Genomic DNA, 17705 nt, shown 5'->3' with positions numbered 1-17705 from the left:
CACCAGCCTTGGCCACCCGCAGTGCCTCAGGCCGGTGGGGATCGGGTTAAGGACCTGCTGGCCAGGGCCATTGTTCTGGACACAATGGGGAGGAAGAAGGATGCTGGGGGGGGGGGGGGGGGGGGCAAAATTCCTCCAGCTCCCACCGGACAGATGGACAGAGCTGGACAAACAGACATGATGGAGGAAGAGTGAGGATGGTTTAACCCTTCCAGGCACTGCATGGCTATGCCCGGGAGCACCCTGGCGGGACGTTTAAGGCACGTGGTGCAGCACCAGCCACAGGACAGGCAGTGGTGTCCAGGACAAGGTGGAGGGAGGCCTGCGAACACACAGTAGGGGGGGGGAGCGGAAGGATGATCTGTCCATTTGGTCCTGCTGGGACACAGGGTGCTGGGTGGCCACAGAGCCCAGAGCAGCTCAGTGGCACACACGCACACACCCTGCCAGTGCCTGAGCTGGCACCAGCTCCCCTGCTTTGTAAACCAGAAAAATAAATAAAAGACAGGGGCTGGACAGACGGACAGGTGCAGGGAGAGCCCCCAAGGGGCCAGATCCTCTTTGGCAGCAAGCTGGGACCAGTGCCTGGGGGGGGAGGCTGGATGGGGGGCTAACAGCCCTTGGGGCCCTGCTCGAGGCTCTCACGCAAGCACCGGAGCTGCTCCTGACCCAGCTTGATCTTCTCCTCCAGCTCCCGCTGCTCGGCAATGAGGGCCGACTTCATCTTGACGAAGTGCTGGTAGTCCTGGAGGTGCTCGGCGGGCAGGTACCGTGCCACCATGGCGCCCACCACCTCCTCCCGCCGCCCCACGTGCTCCTTCAGCTCCTTGGCATCCTCCAGCTGTGCCACCAGCAGCTGCTGCTTCTCTCTCAAGGCCACCTGTGGGCAAGACAGGTACCGTTCGTGGGGTCCCTTGGCCTGGTGCCCCACAAGCACCCCCCTGCCCTGTGCCCACCTTGTCCTCAGCGGGAGCATGCGGCCCCAGGCTGCCTAGGGCACTCTCCACCCGGGCGAGGCGCCCTGAGAGGGATAGCAGGAGGTTGACCACCTTGTCCAGGTCACCCACAAAGAGGCGGTACTTGTCAAACTCCCCCGGGGTGCAGAGGGCCTGCAGGCGCGCAGCCACGTCCTCGCCCAGCGCCCCATTGGCGCTGATGTCCTCCTGCAGCCCCCGCTGCGCCTCCTGCAGCACCGCCAGCTTGCGACTCAGGCTCTCAATCAGCTGCAGCTGCAGGAGGGAAGGAAGGAGTCGAGTGATGGGGGACACCTGCGTTGAGACTGGCATACGGGTGCAGGGGTGCCATCCACACTGGGCCCCGCAGACCACAAGCATCTGGTGATGCCCCTGGGACCCATAAGCATCTGCTGACACTCCCAGGCACTGCAAGCACCCACCACCACCACAGGTCCTCGCAAACATCTATCAATGTCCCAGCCCCTGTGAGCATGCAGTGACGGCCCAAATACCCACAAGCATCCGGCAATGCCCATGGCTCCAACAAGCAACCAATGATGCCCCGGTCCCTGCAAGTATCTGGCAAAGGCAGTGGAGAACGCTGAGGGCATGGTCTCCAGCAGCACCCACTTTACCTTCTTTTCCACCAGCTCATGGTCTGCCTCCTCCTCCTCCTCAGAGCTCCCCTCCACCACATCCGGCAGCTCCTTCACCTTGCCAAGTGGCTCGGCTTTACCCACTCCTGCACTGTAATACGCTGGGTAGTAGGCAGAACTGGCAGCGCTCATAGAGGGTGGTGAGATGGGCTCGAAGCCCTGCCTGTGGGGACAGGGGCTCAGCACTGGGGACGGTGGGGTGCAGTCCATCCTCAGCACAATGCCACGCAATCCCTACCTGTCCTGCGCCAGGGTCTCCATGTGCCAGTCCTGCTGGAAACACTCCTGCCAGGCCTGCTGCTGCCCCGTCACCAGCAGATTACCAACCACCTTGGTGGTTGTGCCAGGAGGGGCCAAGGGGGCCAGGATGCCAGCCAGAGAGTGGTCCCTGCCTGCCACATCCCACAGCAGCTCCTCCGAGTCCACAGGGCGGGGCTGGGGCTGGTTCCCCTGGCAGCCCATCCCCTCTGCCACTCCAGGGCTGGCCTTAGGGGCCTCGAGGGCAGTAGGGCCGGAGCCATCATGCAGGGGCAGGGAGCGCTCACCCACCCTGCAGGGGCTGACCCAGTCCCGCTCCTGATGCCGGCCGAGCCTTTGGGGCTGCTCCTCCATCTCCCAGGGGTGTTTTGCCTTCAGCCGCTCCTCCCCGGCTCCTGCCGCCCTGCCAACATCCCACATGCGAGCACCCACATCAGCTCCCCTGCCCACCCATGGGCCAAGGGAACACACAGGACTGTTCCTACCCCAGGAAAAGAGGTCAGGAACACCCCCCATCCCAAGAAAATCCCACAACCTGACCAAAGGGGTGGATTAGGATGGTTTGACACAGGGCTCAAATGGCTCCATGGCCCCAGAAGCACCCCTGTGCCCAGGCCGAGCCTGCAGCCCCACTCCCACTGCTGCACCATGGTGGCACTTGCCTGCAAATCTCAGCATCAGGCCCAGGAATTCTCTGGAGTGACCCAGGAGGCTCGGGCCGGGGCCAGGCACCTGGCAGGGCAGCTGGACGGGCAGCGAGACGCCGGGATCGGCCCCCCTGCTCCCCGGTGAGGCTCTGTGAACGCTCACGTGCAGCCTCAGTGATGCTGCGGGGCGGCACTGGGGCAGCAAAGGCAGAGCTGTGCCCAGAACCATCCGGCAGGCGCTGGGATGTCCGGTGCTGCCTGTACTTCTCCCAGTTGGGGGGCGGTGGACGGGGAGGAGGGGGACCCTTCTTTTTGGGAATGCCAGCAGGGTCCAGCTTGGCCTGGAGCAGGTCCCTCTGGCTGTGGCTCCGGGGGCTGGCAGGTTCCAGGTTGAGGTGGCTCTCGGAGAAGGCTCTCCCTCGCAGCGGGCGGTGCAGGGGGTCTGGAGGGCTCTCAGGGGAGTGGGTCAGGCGGTCACCATCCCATGACAGATCATGTGTAGAAGTGGCCCGGTAGCAGGGCAGCCACTCTGGCTCAGCGCTGCTCTCAAAGCAGGGGTGGAAGGGGCCAAGCCTTGGGAAGCCCAGTTGGTAGCGAGAGAGCTCACTGGGGAGAGAAGGGGGCACCCATCTCCCAAGTCAGTCACACACACACACACCCACACCCACACCCACACCCCCCCCCCCCCCCACACACACACACACCCTTCCCTAAACCTAAAGCTCATGCCCTGCCTCAGCTACCAGCCACCGCTAGCAGGAGCAGCCCAGGCTCTCCCATGACTCCATGCTGGGCACAGCCCCCCAGAAATGCCTCCAGACCCCTGAGCATGGACCCCTTCCCTGCCTCAGGCATCTCCTCACAGCCCTTGGACTTGCTTGCCCAAGGTAGCACATGTTCCAGCTCTGCAGGGTACAGCACAACTATGGCTGGAGTGTTAAGAGAAGGACCTTGTACATCACTGACCAAAACCACAGCAGCTCCCACACCTCACCGGCAGAGATCGTCACTGAGTGGCATGCACATCCCGTTACAGCAGCACCCAGCGTGTGCTCACCTGACGGACTGACTGGCTTTCCTGGTTATTGCTGGTGGCTCCCACTCATCCAGAGGAAATTCCTGTGGGGGAGAAGTAGAATCATAGAGTGGTTTGAGACAGAAAAGACCTCAAAATCATCCAGTTCCAGCCCCTTGCCATGGGCAGGGACACCTCACCCTAGACCACCTTTCAAGGTACTGTCTGACCTGGCCTTGAACACTGCCAGGGATGAAGCATTCACCACCTCTTTGAGCAACCAGAACCAGCGCCTCACCATGCTCACAATCAAGAACTTCTGCCTTTTGTCTAATCAACTTCCCCGGTTTCAGTTTGAACCCATCACCCCTTGTCCTATCCTACAGTCCCTGATGAGAGGGAGCTTGAAAGTAAGGTCAGCATCCACCTCCCCAGCACCACCTGGCCCATCCCCACCCAGGCAGAGCAGGCATACAGGGGGTCTGCAGGGACCCCGTGGGCACAGCAGCCCCCATCCCAATCCAGGGTCATGCTGCAGGGGTGCAGGGTGCTGCCAGCACTGCTCGTGGTACAGCCCCAGGGTCTCACTCACCGGGGCAAAGGCTCTCCGGGGGGGCCAGGCATCGCTCTCCTCCCGTCCGGGGCGCAGCGCCGGGCAGCAGCAGTCGGGGCAGCGTGCCCAGGGCTGGGGGTGGCAGCGGCAGGTATGGCCACGAGGCAGCGGCCGGGGGCACGGGTCCCCACCGCAGTAGCGGCAGGGCTCAGGGTGCAGCGGGACCCCGTAGGGATAGGAGAAGCCCCGCACGTACTCCAGCTCCCCCAGCCTCCCCAGCGGCTTGTAGCAGGAAGGCTGCTCCCGGCAGCGCTCGGCGTAGGGGCCGGCAGAGCCAGGGCGGCTGGGAGAGGGAGCGGTGTAGGGCTGGTCCACGGAGAGGCGGCGAGGGTCTCGGCGCTCGAGCCCGGAAGGCTGGAAGGCACCGGGTTCACCCGCCTCAGATTTGCCGTGCCGGGGCGGCGCCGGCCTGCTGCTCTCCTCGAAGAACCGGCGGCGGTCAGCGAAGGGCAGGAGAACAGCCTCATCCCCGCCCCGTGGTGGAGAGCCGGGGGCTGCCGGGCCCTGCCCGTAGACCTCCAGCTCGCCGGCGCTTGGCGAACGCCTCAGCGGCAACTTTCGCTCGGGGGACCAGCGCCAGAGGCCCCGGCCTGTCGGCACCGGCCGCTCGGGAGACGGGAGCCCTTTGGGGACCGGGAGCGGGTCAGGGGTGGGGATACCCCGGTCCCCCGAGCGGCCTGGGCTCCTGCCGCCCTCGCTCGGCGTGGGGCTAAGTCGCTTCGGCGGGGCGCGGGGTCCCTCCGCCGGCACGCTGCCCTCGGGGGGCTCCTCCGCCTCCTCCACCGGCTCCTCACCGGGCGCGGGGGCGCCGGCACCACGGCTCTTCTGCAACTGGGCCTTTCGCCGCTGGATCTCGTTGCGCAGGCTGGTGGCGAAGCGGTCGCTGCGGCGGCGCATCTGAGAGGAGCGGCGGGGAAGGCCCCCGGCCCGCCGGCCTCCCCCCCCCCGGCTCTCCTCTTCCCCCGGCCCCTCTGTGCTGCGCGCTGGGCTGGCTCCCGACCCGTCCTGCCCGCAGGCTCGCTGCAGCTCCGGGCAGCAGCGGCACGGTGGGAGGCGGCAGCACAACTCTGGGCAGAACTGCGGGTCCTGGGTAGCCCCTGGCCGGCTGCCCTCGGGGTGCGGCTGGGAGAGAGTCTTGCGGTGCCCATCAGAGGCCGGTGAGGCTTGCCCGCTGCCAGTGCCCACCTGAAGGGAGTGGAGCTGGGAGGCCAGGAGCTGCTCGGGAGCACTGTGCCGGTGCAGCATGTGGCCTTTGAGCGGGGAAAGCAGACGGTTGTCACCTGCTGCCACAGTATCTGGCACTCGGTGTGTGCTGCCATCCAGGTACAGCTGATCACCAGGCTCCACACTCTCCCCCATGAGCAGCTCAGTTGCACACCGGTCTGGGCGGGAGCTCAGCATGTAATACTGGTCGGCAGAGAGACGGTCCTTCGTGGGGTATGGCACCGGTGTCCTACTGCCTGCCGTCTCTGCCTCCCCATCCCGCTGGCAGAGGAAGGTGTCAGAGATCCACCGGCCTTTGACATGCAGCATGTCTGCTGACACCGCAGCCCGGCACCGGTCACCTCCACCAGCCGGGGCTGCCCGCAGGCTGTCCCTCCTCACAGGGGGCTGGGGAGGTACAGACACCCGCAAGGCCTCCGGCTGCCGGCTGCTGGGCGGCTCAGACCCCGTGGTCATGTAGCGCCCATCAGGGGCCTTGCAGGGGGCTTGGAGGATGGAGTCAACAGAGGTGGCCTCCTCGGGACGGAGAGAGAGGGCACAGTCAGATGTGATGGAGCTGGCGGAAAAGGAGCTGTAGGCCGAGTCCCTCTTGCTGTGGTACATGCCCTGGTCAACGGGTGAGGGGTCCCCTTCATAGTAGGCCTGGCCAGGCTGGTCCAGGCTGTCCATGCTCCCGATGGAGCTGCTCCGGTCGGTGCTGCAGTGCCGGGACAGCGGGTTCCACTGCAGGGACAGCTCACTGCTGCCCGGCCCCATGCCGGAGTTAGGGGTGCCTGCTGCCCCCCTCCCAGCACCCCAGTAGCCCCTCTGATGGGTATGAGATCCCGGGGAGCCAACATCCCACCACCACATCCCCTCTTCCCTCAGGATAGGGGAGGCACAGGCCAGCACAACCTCAACTTGCCCTCCACTCTGGGCTCGGGGCAATGCAAGGGCTGCCTTGGCTCTGGCAGGTGAAGTGGGCATGGAGATATGGCATGCATGGCTCTGGCCACTTGGGACCTGTCCACTCTGGAAGGGGTGTGGGGCACCAGGGCTCAGCTCCTGGCCAGCCCCAGCAGAGCCACCGCCCCTTCCTGCCGGGAACGGAGGAGTAAACATGCAGGGAAAGGGCAGTGCAGTGGCAGGACGCAGGGGACGGATGCCTGACAGTGGTGTGGGGTGAGCAAGTGAGCTCACGTCCCACACCCCCCACCACCACAGCCCAAGCAGTGCCCTGTCCACCCCCTTCCTTGCGTGGGAGCCCCATGGGTGGCTTCAGAGTCTCACCTGACATCACACCCCGAGGGCCAGGAGAGGCTGAAGGCATCTGTAGGGCAGTGCATGGCAAGGACATCGGGGCGGCTCTCGGTGAGCTTGGCCACGTGCCAGGAGTGGGGCCGGAGGATGGGCACGCTCCTCCTGCCAAGAGCAACAGCAGGAGAGGATAAGAATGGGGAGGAAGCCAGGCCGAGGAACCGGGGCTGAAGTCACTTCCTACGGGGCTTCCTGTCCCCCCAGGCCAATGCCTGCCCAAGGGAGGATGGCAGTGAGGAGGGTCCAGCCCTGTCAGCACCCAGCATTGGGCAGGGGGATCCCACGGCTTCCCTCTGGCTGCTGGGGCTCCCCTGCCTGCAGCATCCCCGCTGCCAGCACCAATGGGGCACTGAGGGCTAGCCCTTGCAGGGTGAGGGTCCCTGACATGTCCGTGGGCATGCTAAGGGCCCCTGAGGCCACATCTGCAACCCCACTGCGAGCCTGACCTTCCCCCCTCATTCCTCTGTCCCTCAGCGTCCGCAGCAAGCGCCAGCCGCATCCCGTCCCCGGGAAGGGATCCTGTGCCAGGCCCCTCCCATTCCCTGTGCCCGGCAGTCATGGGGGTCTCCAGTCCCCCAACACATGCAGGCAGCAATGTCCGGTGCCACCGCCCAGATGTGCCGGCAGATACCACCTCCTGTACCCTCCCAAGTGCCTGGTGCTGTTCCAGCATCGGCTGGATGCACGGGCAGGGTGGCAGGGACGAGCTGTGGGGTCAGCACAAGGGTCCCTCCTTCCTAAAGCCCCCAAACTCACCATGGATGATGCTGAGCCCTGGTACAGCCCCGTGGGCAGTGCCCTGCACTGCCCCCAGCCCCTGGGTGCTGCTGGATCTGGAGTCCGGTCGAGATGCAGCCAGGGAGTGGATGTGGGTTGCAGCGGGGAGCGGGGGGGGGGGGGCTACAGGGCCTTGGCCCTGCCTCCCCTTCCTTTCCCAGGCAGGCAGCAGGCAGGCAGCAGGCAGGAAGGGAGAGGAGCGGCCAAGCTCGAGGATACCGCCCAGCCAGCGGCTGGCAAGCCTACCGCACTGCCTCGGCTCTGCGGGCAGCACACGGGCCTGGGGAACCCCCACCCCACCCCGGGGTGCTTGCAGTCACGGTGGGGCTGCCCCACGCCCCAGCTCAGCGCAGGACGCCGCCGGGCTCCCATCAGTTCCCCAGGCAGGCGATGCCCCTCCCCAGCTTTGCCGCCCTCCCGTACCCCCGACCCGCGGCGCCGCCAACCTGCGGACGATCATCTTCAGGGTGCGGTAAGAGCCCTTGATGAGGATCAGAGCCTCCTGGCGAGACCCGTAGAGCGGCGTCCCGCTGATGTTCACCAGTTCATCACCCGGCTGCAGCCTGTGGGACAGCGCAGCCTTGCCCCCCTCCTCTACCTGGGCAACAGAGAGGGGCGTCAGGTAGGGCAGAACCCCCAGAACAGGCTGGGGAGCATGCTGCTGTTGCTGCTGCTGGGTGCCAGGTGAGAAAGAGGCTTCAGAGAGGGGGTGCCTGTGCCCCAGGCACTGCAGAGGGATCTGCAGCACTGGGCTTCCCCCCCCCCCCCCCCCGCCCCAGTCACATGAATTTCTGAGCAAGGAAAGGGCACTGGAGAAGGGGGAGAAGAAAAATGTCCCGTACCAGCAGATTCCCCCGCAGGCACGGGCAGCACAAGGGCCCTTTGTACGAGGTGGATGCCAGCCCCCTGCTGCTGCTCCCAGTCTTGTGTCAGCCCTGCCCCAGCACCCACAATTAATTCAATGCCCAAAGGATGCCAGCGCACCGCATACACCCAAGGGAGCCAGCGACAGGGAAAGCACCAACTGTGCCTGGCTCTGGTATGCACTTACCCTATCCTAGCACCCACAGCCAAAATGAGCCAAGTACCCTGTACTGCCACAGCTTGGAAGACACAGGGCCATAGTGCTGCCAGCATGGAGGACCCCCAGCCCATCCCCTCTGCCCCAGCAGGTAGGTGCAGCACAGGCAGCCCTGGGATGAGCAGTGCCCCCCAGGTCAGGCAGAGTACCAAGTGCTGGCCCTGATTGCTGCCCATCCTGCCACTCCTGATGGCCGGGGATTGCCATGCCCAGCCCCTCAAACCAGAAGGCTGGCAAGCAAGCCCAGCTGCTGGGCTGCATGGTGGCAGTGGCAGAGGGTATACAGGCACATGGACCAGGACCTGAGGTGCCCTATGCCCCCCAGGGGCCCAGCGTGGATGTGGAGCCTGACCTGGACAGATGCTACAGCCACCCGCAGCATGACGAGAGGAGCTGGCCTGGCCACGTGCCTGCACGTGCAGACTCCTGCGCCCACCCTGCCCACAGGGTCCTCGCCCTGCCCTGCCATCCCAAGAAACAGGAGAGAAACAAGCTCTGCCAACAGTGCCTGCAGCACCATCTCCGCAGCCCAGCCTGGGAGTCAGCCAGGCCCCGATGCCTGGGGGCACCCACAGCTCCCCAGCAGGCCCCCATCACACATGTGCCCTCAGGCATTCCTTCCCAGCCCTTGCACAGGGCAGGGCTCAGGGGGCATCCCGCTGTCCCTGGGCAACATGGCACCAGGGGAGCCAGGCAGGGGCAGCTCCATCTTCTGCTCATCCTGGCACTGCCCCATGGCTCTGCCTGGCAAGGCTGTGCCCAGCACCGCACAGTTCTCCCATGTTTTCAGGGACCTGGGGACTGCAATGCCATGCCCAGGCTGGGCAGAGCCCAACATGCCTGCTGTGCAGGCTGCTCTCCCACCCAGAAGTCAGCCTTGGGGCTGCCTTCCTAGGACAGGCCCCAGATGCCTGCAAGGGCTCCTGGACCCATCATGAACTTGCTGGAGTACCAGTGAACTCAGCGCAGGCAGCCAAACTGTGCTGCCATCTGCCCTGCCCAGCTGGGCCAGACCTGAGCACTTCCCTATCACCAACCCCCCCGTGTTCACTCTGGGCCCTAATGGTGGGCACCAGCTGGCTCACAGGAATATCTTCCTGCTCCTGAAGAGACTTGTCTTAGGAGTCACAGCCACGACAGCCCTTGAACTGCACCCATTCTGTGCCCCCCCCCCCCCCCCCCCCGACCTGTATCCATGCTCCCAGTGTGCCTGGCTAGGGAAGCCTGTGCTGTGGAGGGGTGGGGTGTTGCTCAGAGCCCTGCGGAGGGCCCGCAGCCCACACCAACCCTGCCGTGGGAATCTGCAACAGGAAGGGATCCTGCGTGACGCGGGCTCAGAGACCGAACTGTGCCGGCGAAGACCGGGAGCCCCTTCCCCTTTCCGGTGCGAGGCCCCGGCTCCCCGCGCGGCTGGCGGGGGCAGCCCCCTCCTCGCACCGGCCTCGGCGGCAGAGCGGGTTCCCCGGGGGATCCTCCCCTGAATGCACAGAGCGCTGAAACAAGCCCCCTTTGTCTGCAGAGCACACGCGGTGCGGCGGTCCGGCCGGGGAGCGCGGGGGACGGCACCCCTCCCCGGCCAGCAAGCCCCCCCCCCCCATGTTCTCAGCGGCGGTAGGGAGCATCCCCGTCCCATCCCCTCCTCCAGCAGCCAGGGCACCCAACGGGACCCACTGCCCCGAGACACGGCAGCCAGTCGGGGGGCGGCAGTGGCCCTCCCCCGTCGGGCTCCCGCAGGGCCCCAGCTCCCGCCCACCGGCAGTGCCACCCCGGGCGCAGGGCAGGGACCAGAGCCACTTTTCCAGCTTCCCCAGCCAGACCACGCTGCTCGCGTCCCGGCGCAGGGTGTGGAGAGCCCCAGGGGGCAGCCAGCCCGGCTCGGGGCAGGCGGGCGGGCAGGCAGCCCCGGGGCCGCGGCACAGCCCGGCCCGCCAGCACCCTGGCCCCGGCTGGACGGTGGCACCGGCGGGCGGGCAGCTAAATCACTCGGTTGTAGGGGCTTGGCGGGGTACCGGGTGCTGCCTGGCTCCTAGCGGGTTACCAGGGAGGGCGATATCTCGGCGAGGCCACGGGAGTGACTGACCCCCTGCGTGGCAGGACGTCGCGGCCGTGGGGCCCCACCCTCGCTCTCCGCGCTCCCGACTGCAGAAGGGACGGCCGGGCCCTGCGCCGCCCGCTCGGCGCTGCACCCCGATGCCAGCACCCTTCGTCCTGGCACGGCCCTGCCCAAGCGTTTCGCGGGTGCCCAAAAGGGACGGGCACAGGGGGGGGGGGGGGAGGGGGGCTGCCCCGCCCTGGCTAAACCCTGCGGAACGGGCCCGGGACGGGGGGGCGCGGGAGCCGCCGTCAGCCCAACGGATGTGCCGGAGGAATTTCTTCCTGCCGCCGGGCCTGGGCTCTCCCTCCGCCTCCTCGACCCCCGCGGCCCCGCTCCCGCTCTCTCACACGGCTTGCGGGTCGGACGTGGGTGCGGGTGATCGCCACGGCCCGGCCCCGCCGCGATGGGAGACGCGACCCCCCGGCCGGGGCTGCCCGTGTTCCCAGCGCCGCCTCGCAGCGGGTGTCGCCTCTCCCCTCGCCCCCGCGCCCCGCCACGGGTCAGAGGCCGCTGGTGGGGGAATGCCGCTGAGCCCCCGCGTACCTTGGACACGATGAGGGGCTCGCCGTGCTCCAGCCCGCCGCGCAGCGTGAAGCCCCAGGGCGCTCCCCCTGCAGCTGCACGTGCACGTACTGGGGGGCTCCGGGCCGGCCTTCGGCCCGCTCCATGGCCACTACTGCCCCATCCCTGCCCGGCCCGGCACCGCACGACAGAAGAAATAACACCTCAGCCCGCCCGGGCTGAGCGGCGCGGAGCAGAGCTGCGGGGCGGAGCCGGCCCGGCACCGGGGCTGCCCCGCTGCCGCCAATAGGGCGCTGGGGGACGGTGCGGCTCGGTGAAGCACGGTACAGCACCGCTAGGTACAGCTCTATTTGGCTGGCCGCGGCGCCGCTCAACTCAGCCCAGTTCAGCCCAGCCAGGGCACAGCTCAGCTTTGGCACGACTCAGCACAGCATAGCTCAACTTATGGCATGGCTTCAGCACACACTGGCACAGCACAGAACAGTGCTGTTCAGCTTGGCTTGGCGCAGAACCAGCTCTGTCCGGGCACCTGTACTGAGCTGCTTGGCTCAGCTCGGCATCCTAGCCAGCAGGTTTTGACTCAGTCCAGCTCAGCCAAGCATGGCACAGTTCAATGCAGTGCAACATAGCGCAGCACAGCTCAGCCTGGCACAATTTGGCTCATCTTAGCGTGGGATGGCAAAAGGGACAGCATGAGTTGGCTGGCCCAGTATGGCTCAGCCTGGCATGGTTCAGTGCAGCTCAGCTCAGCTGGCACATTCTGTCATGGCTCAGCTCAGCATGGCATGATGTGGGCTGGCATGGTTCAGTTTGGTAGAGCATGGCACAAACAGTGCCCTGGCCTGTTTTGGCTCTACTTGGCCTGCTCAGGTTTCACTCAGTGCAGTTCAGCTTGGGTTGGCACGGACAAGCAGGGCTGGCACAGTTCAGGTCACCACAGCATGGTCTGGCCTGGATTAGTTTGGCTGGCAATGTTCAGCACAGCATGACCTGGTCTGGAGCAGAACAATATGGTGCCACCAGGGACCAGCACCACTGGGGCCATCTCGGCAGAGCTCAGTTGGCACAGCATGGCTTGCCATGGCACAGGTCAGCCAAGCATGGTGGTGTGGTGTGGCCAAAAGTTTAGGGATGAGGGGTGCCTGCTCGGGTGGTGGTCATATGATGCAGCACCTGGCGGCTCCCTGCTGGCGCTGGCACTCTTGTTGGCACCCAGAGCTCTGCTGCCTGCAGGCAAGCTCACGCTGCCAGCTCCTGTCTGGCCTGTCAGGCTCCGGGGACTGTGCGTGACAGTGTGGCCATGCTTCACTTCTGCCTTTCCACCACCAGGCCCAGGTCCAGGAGGGGAAACTGAGGCAGGGGAAGGAGACGCCAAGCGGCATCTGGGGCGGTGGGAGTGAATCAGCACCAATTCCCCGGAGAGCACAGGCGTCCCGCTCCTCCCCTTCCCGCCTGGGGCCATGGCTCTTACTCATCTCCTTCCCAGACAGAGCAGCCGGCCCGGAAAGCTCTGTGCTGCAGCAACGCCCGTGGCCCTGGCTGCCTGGGGCTGGGTGGGCGCCTGGGAGGGTGGTCTTGTGATGCCAGGCTGGTGAGCTCCTCCCAGGCTGCCTGGCTCCAGCATGGGAGGGGTCCCTCGAGTTTTTCTTGGCAGCCGTAGTCCACCAGTGCCTGGCCTTGAACCCTGCCTGCACCCTGGCCAGACCAGCTGCAGGCAGCCCAGTGCGTGTGTCCTGTCCTTGTGCCACAGGGTCCCAGGGCAGGGGGTGAGGGCAGTCCCCAGGCCATTTGGGGTGCTGGAGCCCAGTCAGCAGGGATGTACAGCCTGCCTCACACTGTCTGGCCATGCCCACCTCTGGCCTGACTCTCCTGTGCTGCCCATGCCTCCCACTTAGCCTTTTTGCTCCCCGTTGCCATGCCTCGCACTCATGGCCGCTTCCTGCCATGCCTGGATTTTCCCATCCTCAGGCTCTGCTGCCCCCATGCCCTTTCCCAGATGAGTAACCGGTGCTGCCCAGCCAAGCGTGAGGCTCTGCAAGCGCTGTGCCCTGGTTTCTCACGTGGCCTCACACTCCATTAAGCACTTCTGCCCTCCCCATCCCAGCGCCCCACAGTCGTGCCAGCCCTTGCCTTTGCCTGCCTGGTACCAGAAAGGGGGGGGAAGCACCAACACCCTTTTCCCCACTCCCCCATGTCCCTTTGCCTGCACCAGTGGTTCCCAAACAATGTGTCCACCCTGCTTGGCTCCCTCCATCCTAGCAGTAGAGCCACAGTGTCCTAAGGAGCCGGGCACCATGCCCGGAGCTCTGCAGGGGGCACCTCGTTTTGCCCCCAGAGCCTGCCTCAGGTAAGCACCACCAGGCCACTGCAGCACCAGAGCTGGGGTGGCCACATCTCCTGTATGGGTAATGCTTCAAATACTGTATCAGCAAGAGTTGGGACAGCCAAGCCCAGCATAGCCACGTGGTGATGTCCACAGTGGGGGTACCACTGGCTGCCCTGGTTGCACTCATCGCTGCTGGTATCTGGGTAACTCTGCCCACTGTGCCGTGGGCTTGATGCCCATCTCTCAGCTGGCGAAAGTGAGGCACTGGGCAGCCTGGCTGTGCCATGGGGCCTGCCCAGCCACAGGTACCCAGGCTCTGTGCCTGCTCTGGGCAGTGTCTCCCAGCTTGCAGCAACTGGCACAAAGGTGCTGAGCCCTCTGCCAGAGTCGGCATGGGTCAGGAGGAAGCCGAGGGGGCTCTCACCTTAGCAGATCATCCCACCAGACTCCAGCCCCACTCCCCTGGGAATTTGGATGTTCCTGGCCCTTTAAACCTTGATTGGGACCGTGCCTTTAAAATGAACCCCTGGGGCAGGAGATCTCACCCTGCAGGAGGAGGCTGGCCAGAAGCAGGTGGGCTGAGCAAGCTGGTCTTCCCCACCCCACCCCACCCCCTTTACAGCCCCAAGGCCAGGCGCTTGCCCGGTTGGTTTTGCCCTGGTCGGGGTTTTAGTCTGGAATTTGCACCTTTTTTTTGCATCCGTGTGTTGTCCCCCGTCTCCCCCTCCCCCTTCTGTTTCTGAACAACAGAAGCAGCTGGTAGCACCCTGGGGTCCTTTTTCTGGTGCCAGCGACCAGCTCTGCCTCCCTACATGGGAGAAGCATAACTGCAGGCTCACCCTACTCCTGTTGCTGACCAGCCTCACCTTGCCCTGCTCACCCACGTCCCCCTACACCTATTATGGCTTTGCTCCATCACTTCACCAGCCTCCTCCTTCTTCTCGCTGTGCCCCTTTCACGGGCTGCAAGCAGGTCCCCACTGTCCCCCAGCGCCCTGCCTGCCGCCCCTGCTCTGCCCCTCCTGCAGGCCCTGCAAGCGCGGGCACCGGGCAGCTGGGGCTGGCGAGCAGGGCCAGCGGGTGGGCAACCCCTGCACTACATGCTGAGCCTGTACCGGCGCGCTGCTGACAGCGAAGGACGACCCCGCCGCAGCCGCAGCCTGGGCACCAACACCATCCGCCTGATCCGGAGCAGTCCCCATGGAGGCCAGCCCTGGGCAGGTAAGGAGCAGGCAGGCACCAAGGGCAGTGTGGGAGCTTAGCAGAGGTGGTGAAGTGGGTTTGAACCCTGGGGTATCTCTGCCTGCCTCCTTCCCCCTGTTCACGGTGTTCCAGGCAAGAATGTTCGAGGCAAGGCTGGCACATCCCCTGTGGGGTCCCCCTTGGCAGGGGCCACAGCCTGTCCCAGCCCTAGGGGTGAGATGGGCAAGGCACTGCCAGCCCCGCATGCCTCTCCCCTTCCCATCCTGGGCAGTGGTGTTGGTGCAGAGGGTGGGAACTGCCCGAGGCGTTCTCTGCTCTTCACCCAGCAGGGGAGCTGTGGCACGCAGCTACTGCTTGCTGAGGTCTCCGTGCAGCCCCGCGGTAGCAGCCCCCTGCTGGGTGCAGCGCCTCCTCCTGGGGGAGGCTGTGCCGGGCCGATGCCTGCTGTGCCGCACGGTAGCGGGGGCGCTGACTGCTGCTTTCCCCCAGGTCGCTGGTACGTGCAGCCCCTCACCTACCGCCTGGAGGGCCAGCCTGAGGCCGAGCACCTCCTCCGAGCCACCGTAGTCTACCTGCCGAGCCTACCGCTGGCCCGTGGTCGCCTCCTCTGTGCCCTGGAGCTGTCAGACACCAGCAACGGACCCGGGGCGCTGCTCAGCCCTGTCGCCCGCCCGCGCCGCGGCTGGGCCGAAGCGGATGTCACCCCTTACCTGGTGCCAGGGAACGGCAGCGCAGGGAGCCTGGCACTGCGGCACGTCTGTGTACGTGCCGGCCGGGCCAGTGGCCGCGATGCCCCGGTAGTCCCCAGCCACCCCTTCCTCCTCCTTTACCTCAACGACACCCAGGCTGGACTGGCATCTCTGGCAGCAGAGCCCCATCGGCACCGGCGTGACACAGGGATACTGGCCCACGACCTGCTGGGCTACTTGCAGGAGCAGGAAGGGGAGAAGAGTGACTGCTCCCTCCGACCCTTTCCCGTCAGCTTTGCCCAGCTGGGCTGGGACCACTGGATCATCGCTCCCCATCGCTACAACCCACGCTACTGCAAGGGTGCCTGTCCCCGCCTGCTCCGCCATGACTACCACGCACCCAACCATGCTGTGGTGCAAAGCTTTGTCCATCAGCTGGTGGATGCCAATGTGCCCTGGCCCTCCTGTGTCCCCTACCGCTACAGCCCCATCAGCGTTCTCATGATCGAGCGTGATGGCAGCATCCTCTACAAGGAGTATGAGAACATGATAGCAGAGTCCTGCACCTGCCGGTAATGCTGCTCGGGCACATTGCCCCAGGCTCTGCCTGGCCCTGCCACATCGGACTCCAGGGATTGTCTTGCTCTGCCTGGGGTGATTCATCTCCCTTCCCTGCGTGGCAACTCTTCTGCAGGAAGGTTTTACCATGGCAGTTTTATGTAAATTGTATTTTTTTAAAGGCAGGCACCTGTGATAGGGTGGTTGCCCTGTGGCATCTGTCCTTCCTGCAGCCCCAAGGCTGCTGCCCGCTTTTGGGGGGCGGGAGGGCTTGGCTTGATGCTCCTGGAGGAGAGCTGTGTCCCTGAACTGGAGTATGAAGCATCTAAGACGTGGCTGGGGATCTTCTGGTGGAGCCAGGGCAGGGAGGGTGAGCAGTCCAGATGTTCCTGTGCTTGGCACCAAGCTGGTGTTATCAGTATCTGATGCAGTCTTGCCTGTGGGATTCCTTCCAACCTCATGTGCACCCAATCCTGTCTAGTCCCAGCTGCAGCTGCATCTCACTGGTCTGGGAATCAGGCTTGGTGGGGAGGGGGACCCATCTCCTGCCCAGTGGCTCTGCTCTGGGGGGCTGTGGAAACTGGAAGGACCCAAGCTGCCAGCTCTGTTCCCGGTGCTGGGGTCAGGCAGTTGCCTGTGCAGGCTCTGCCTGCTGATTCCTCTGCCACCCCTATCTTGTCCTTCACTTCTTTAGCTTGCCCTCTAGCAGGGCTGAAGTCTCACCCTTATTCCAGGAGTTGTGCCCTCAGTTGCAGTGTCCCTCCGTCTTCTTGCACTCTTGTTTCATGGGGCTTGGCCTCCCAGCCTGTGCCTGTTCCTGGAGGGGTTGGTTGCACTTCCAGCGCTCCAGCCACTTGGCTTTCCTCTATTTATTGCTGTGTAAATAAATAAACTGATGGATTTTGCTAAAGACCATCTTGGCCTGTTATTGCTCTGTCTCTGGGGTCCAGCAGGTCCTGCCTGTGCAAAGATGAACAGGTTACACAGGGGTTACCCTATGCCCCAGGGTGGCATAGGGTGGCACATGGGCTCCTGCCTCTTGCCCAATGGGTGCTGAGTCCACCACAGCCCCCGCTTGGCCCCCACCTGCCCAGATGGGGAGAGGGATGCTGGGAACCCCCAGGAACCCACCGCACCTGCATGCTGCCAAAGTGCCTATGTGCACGTGAGCATATTTGTGCATATGCACACCTCTGCTTGTGCCTATACATGTAGGTGTATATATATGTGCCTATGTCTCTGCATGTGCATGTATGTTATTATGTATGTGCATGGGAAATGTATGTCTATGCATGTATACGTATGTCTATGCATGTGTGTGTATATGTGGGTATGTACATGTGTGTACACATGTGGATGTACATATGTGTGCATGTGCACGTATTCCTGTCTCTGTATGTGTATATGTGTGGATGCCTGTATGTGCCACGTGTGTATGTGCTGTGTACTCATGAAAGTGCACGAGTAAGTATACATGCACAGGTGTGTACAGACGTGCGTGCATGGATGCGCATGCACAGACGGGTCTGCCTGTGCACGTGTTTATGCCGGTAGGTGTATGTGCAGGTGTGCATATCCATGCCGCTGTGTGCCTGTCCACACTGATGCACACATCCATGTCTCTGTCCATACGCCGGTCTGTGTGTCCGTGCACCCACCCCTGGCACGCGTGTCCCTGCGTCCGTACAGTCCCGGTGTCCGCACAAAGCGCGGCGAGACCTCCTCCCACCAGGGGGCGCCGCTCACCTTCCCCCATTCCCAGCGCCCTCCACCGCATGACCGCCGGCGCC

The 17705-nt window shown here is 64.7% G+C and overlaps 2 protein-coding genes across 2 annotated transcripts; one reads left to right on the top strand and one right to left on the bottom strand.

Annotated features, from left to right (window-relative positions):
* Positions 1-361: 361 nt before the first annotated feature.
* SHROOM4 (shroom family member 4) lies at positions 362-11301 on the bottom strand. Its single transcript, XM_061445534.1, is given in 11 exon segments — positions 362-880; positions 957-1229; positions 1592-1775; positions 1851-2273; positions 2533-3123; positions 3575-3636; positions 4125-6108; positions 6639-6770; positions 7889-8040; positions 11162-11232; positions 11235-11301. Coding segments are annotated over 11 exon segments (4194 nt in total). The 5' UTR covers positions 11287-11301; the 3' UTR covers positions 362-610.
* Positions 11302-14202: 2901 nt separating this feature from the next.
* On the top strand, positions 14203-16635 carry BMP15 (bone morphogenetic protein 15). The gene is made up of 2 exons (XM_061445499.1): positions 14203-14686; positions 15158-16635. The coding sequence occupies exons 1-2, from the start codon at positions 14368-14370 to the stop codon at positions 15931-15933; spliced, it is 1095 nt and encodes a 364-aa protein (XP_061301483.1). The 5' UTR covers positions 14203-14367; the 3' UTR covers positions 15934-16635.
* The last annotated feature ends 1070 nt before the right edge of the window (positions 16636-17705 follow it).

Source organism: Pezoporus flaviventris, unplaced genomic scaffold (assembly GCF_033815535.1).
Source record: "Pezoporus flaviventris isolate CSIRO_AGI_PZ_B2104156 unplaced genomic scaffold, CSIRO_AGI_Pfla_v1 ptg000005l, whole genome shotgun sequence".
Classification (NCBI taxonomy): Eukaryota; Metazoa; Chordata; class Aves; order Psittaciformes; family Psittacidae; genus Pezoporus; species Pezoporus flaviventris.
The sequence above is the reverse complement of the archived record's forward strand: the minus strand, read 5'-3'. Positions and strand labels throughout refer to the sequence as shown.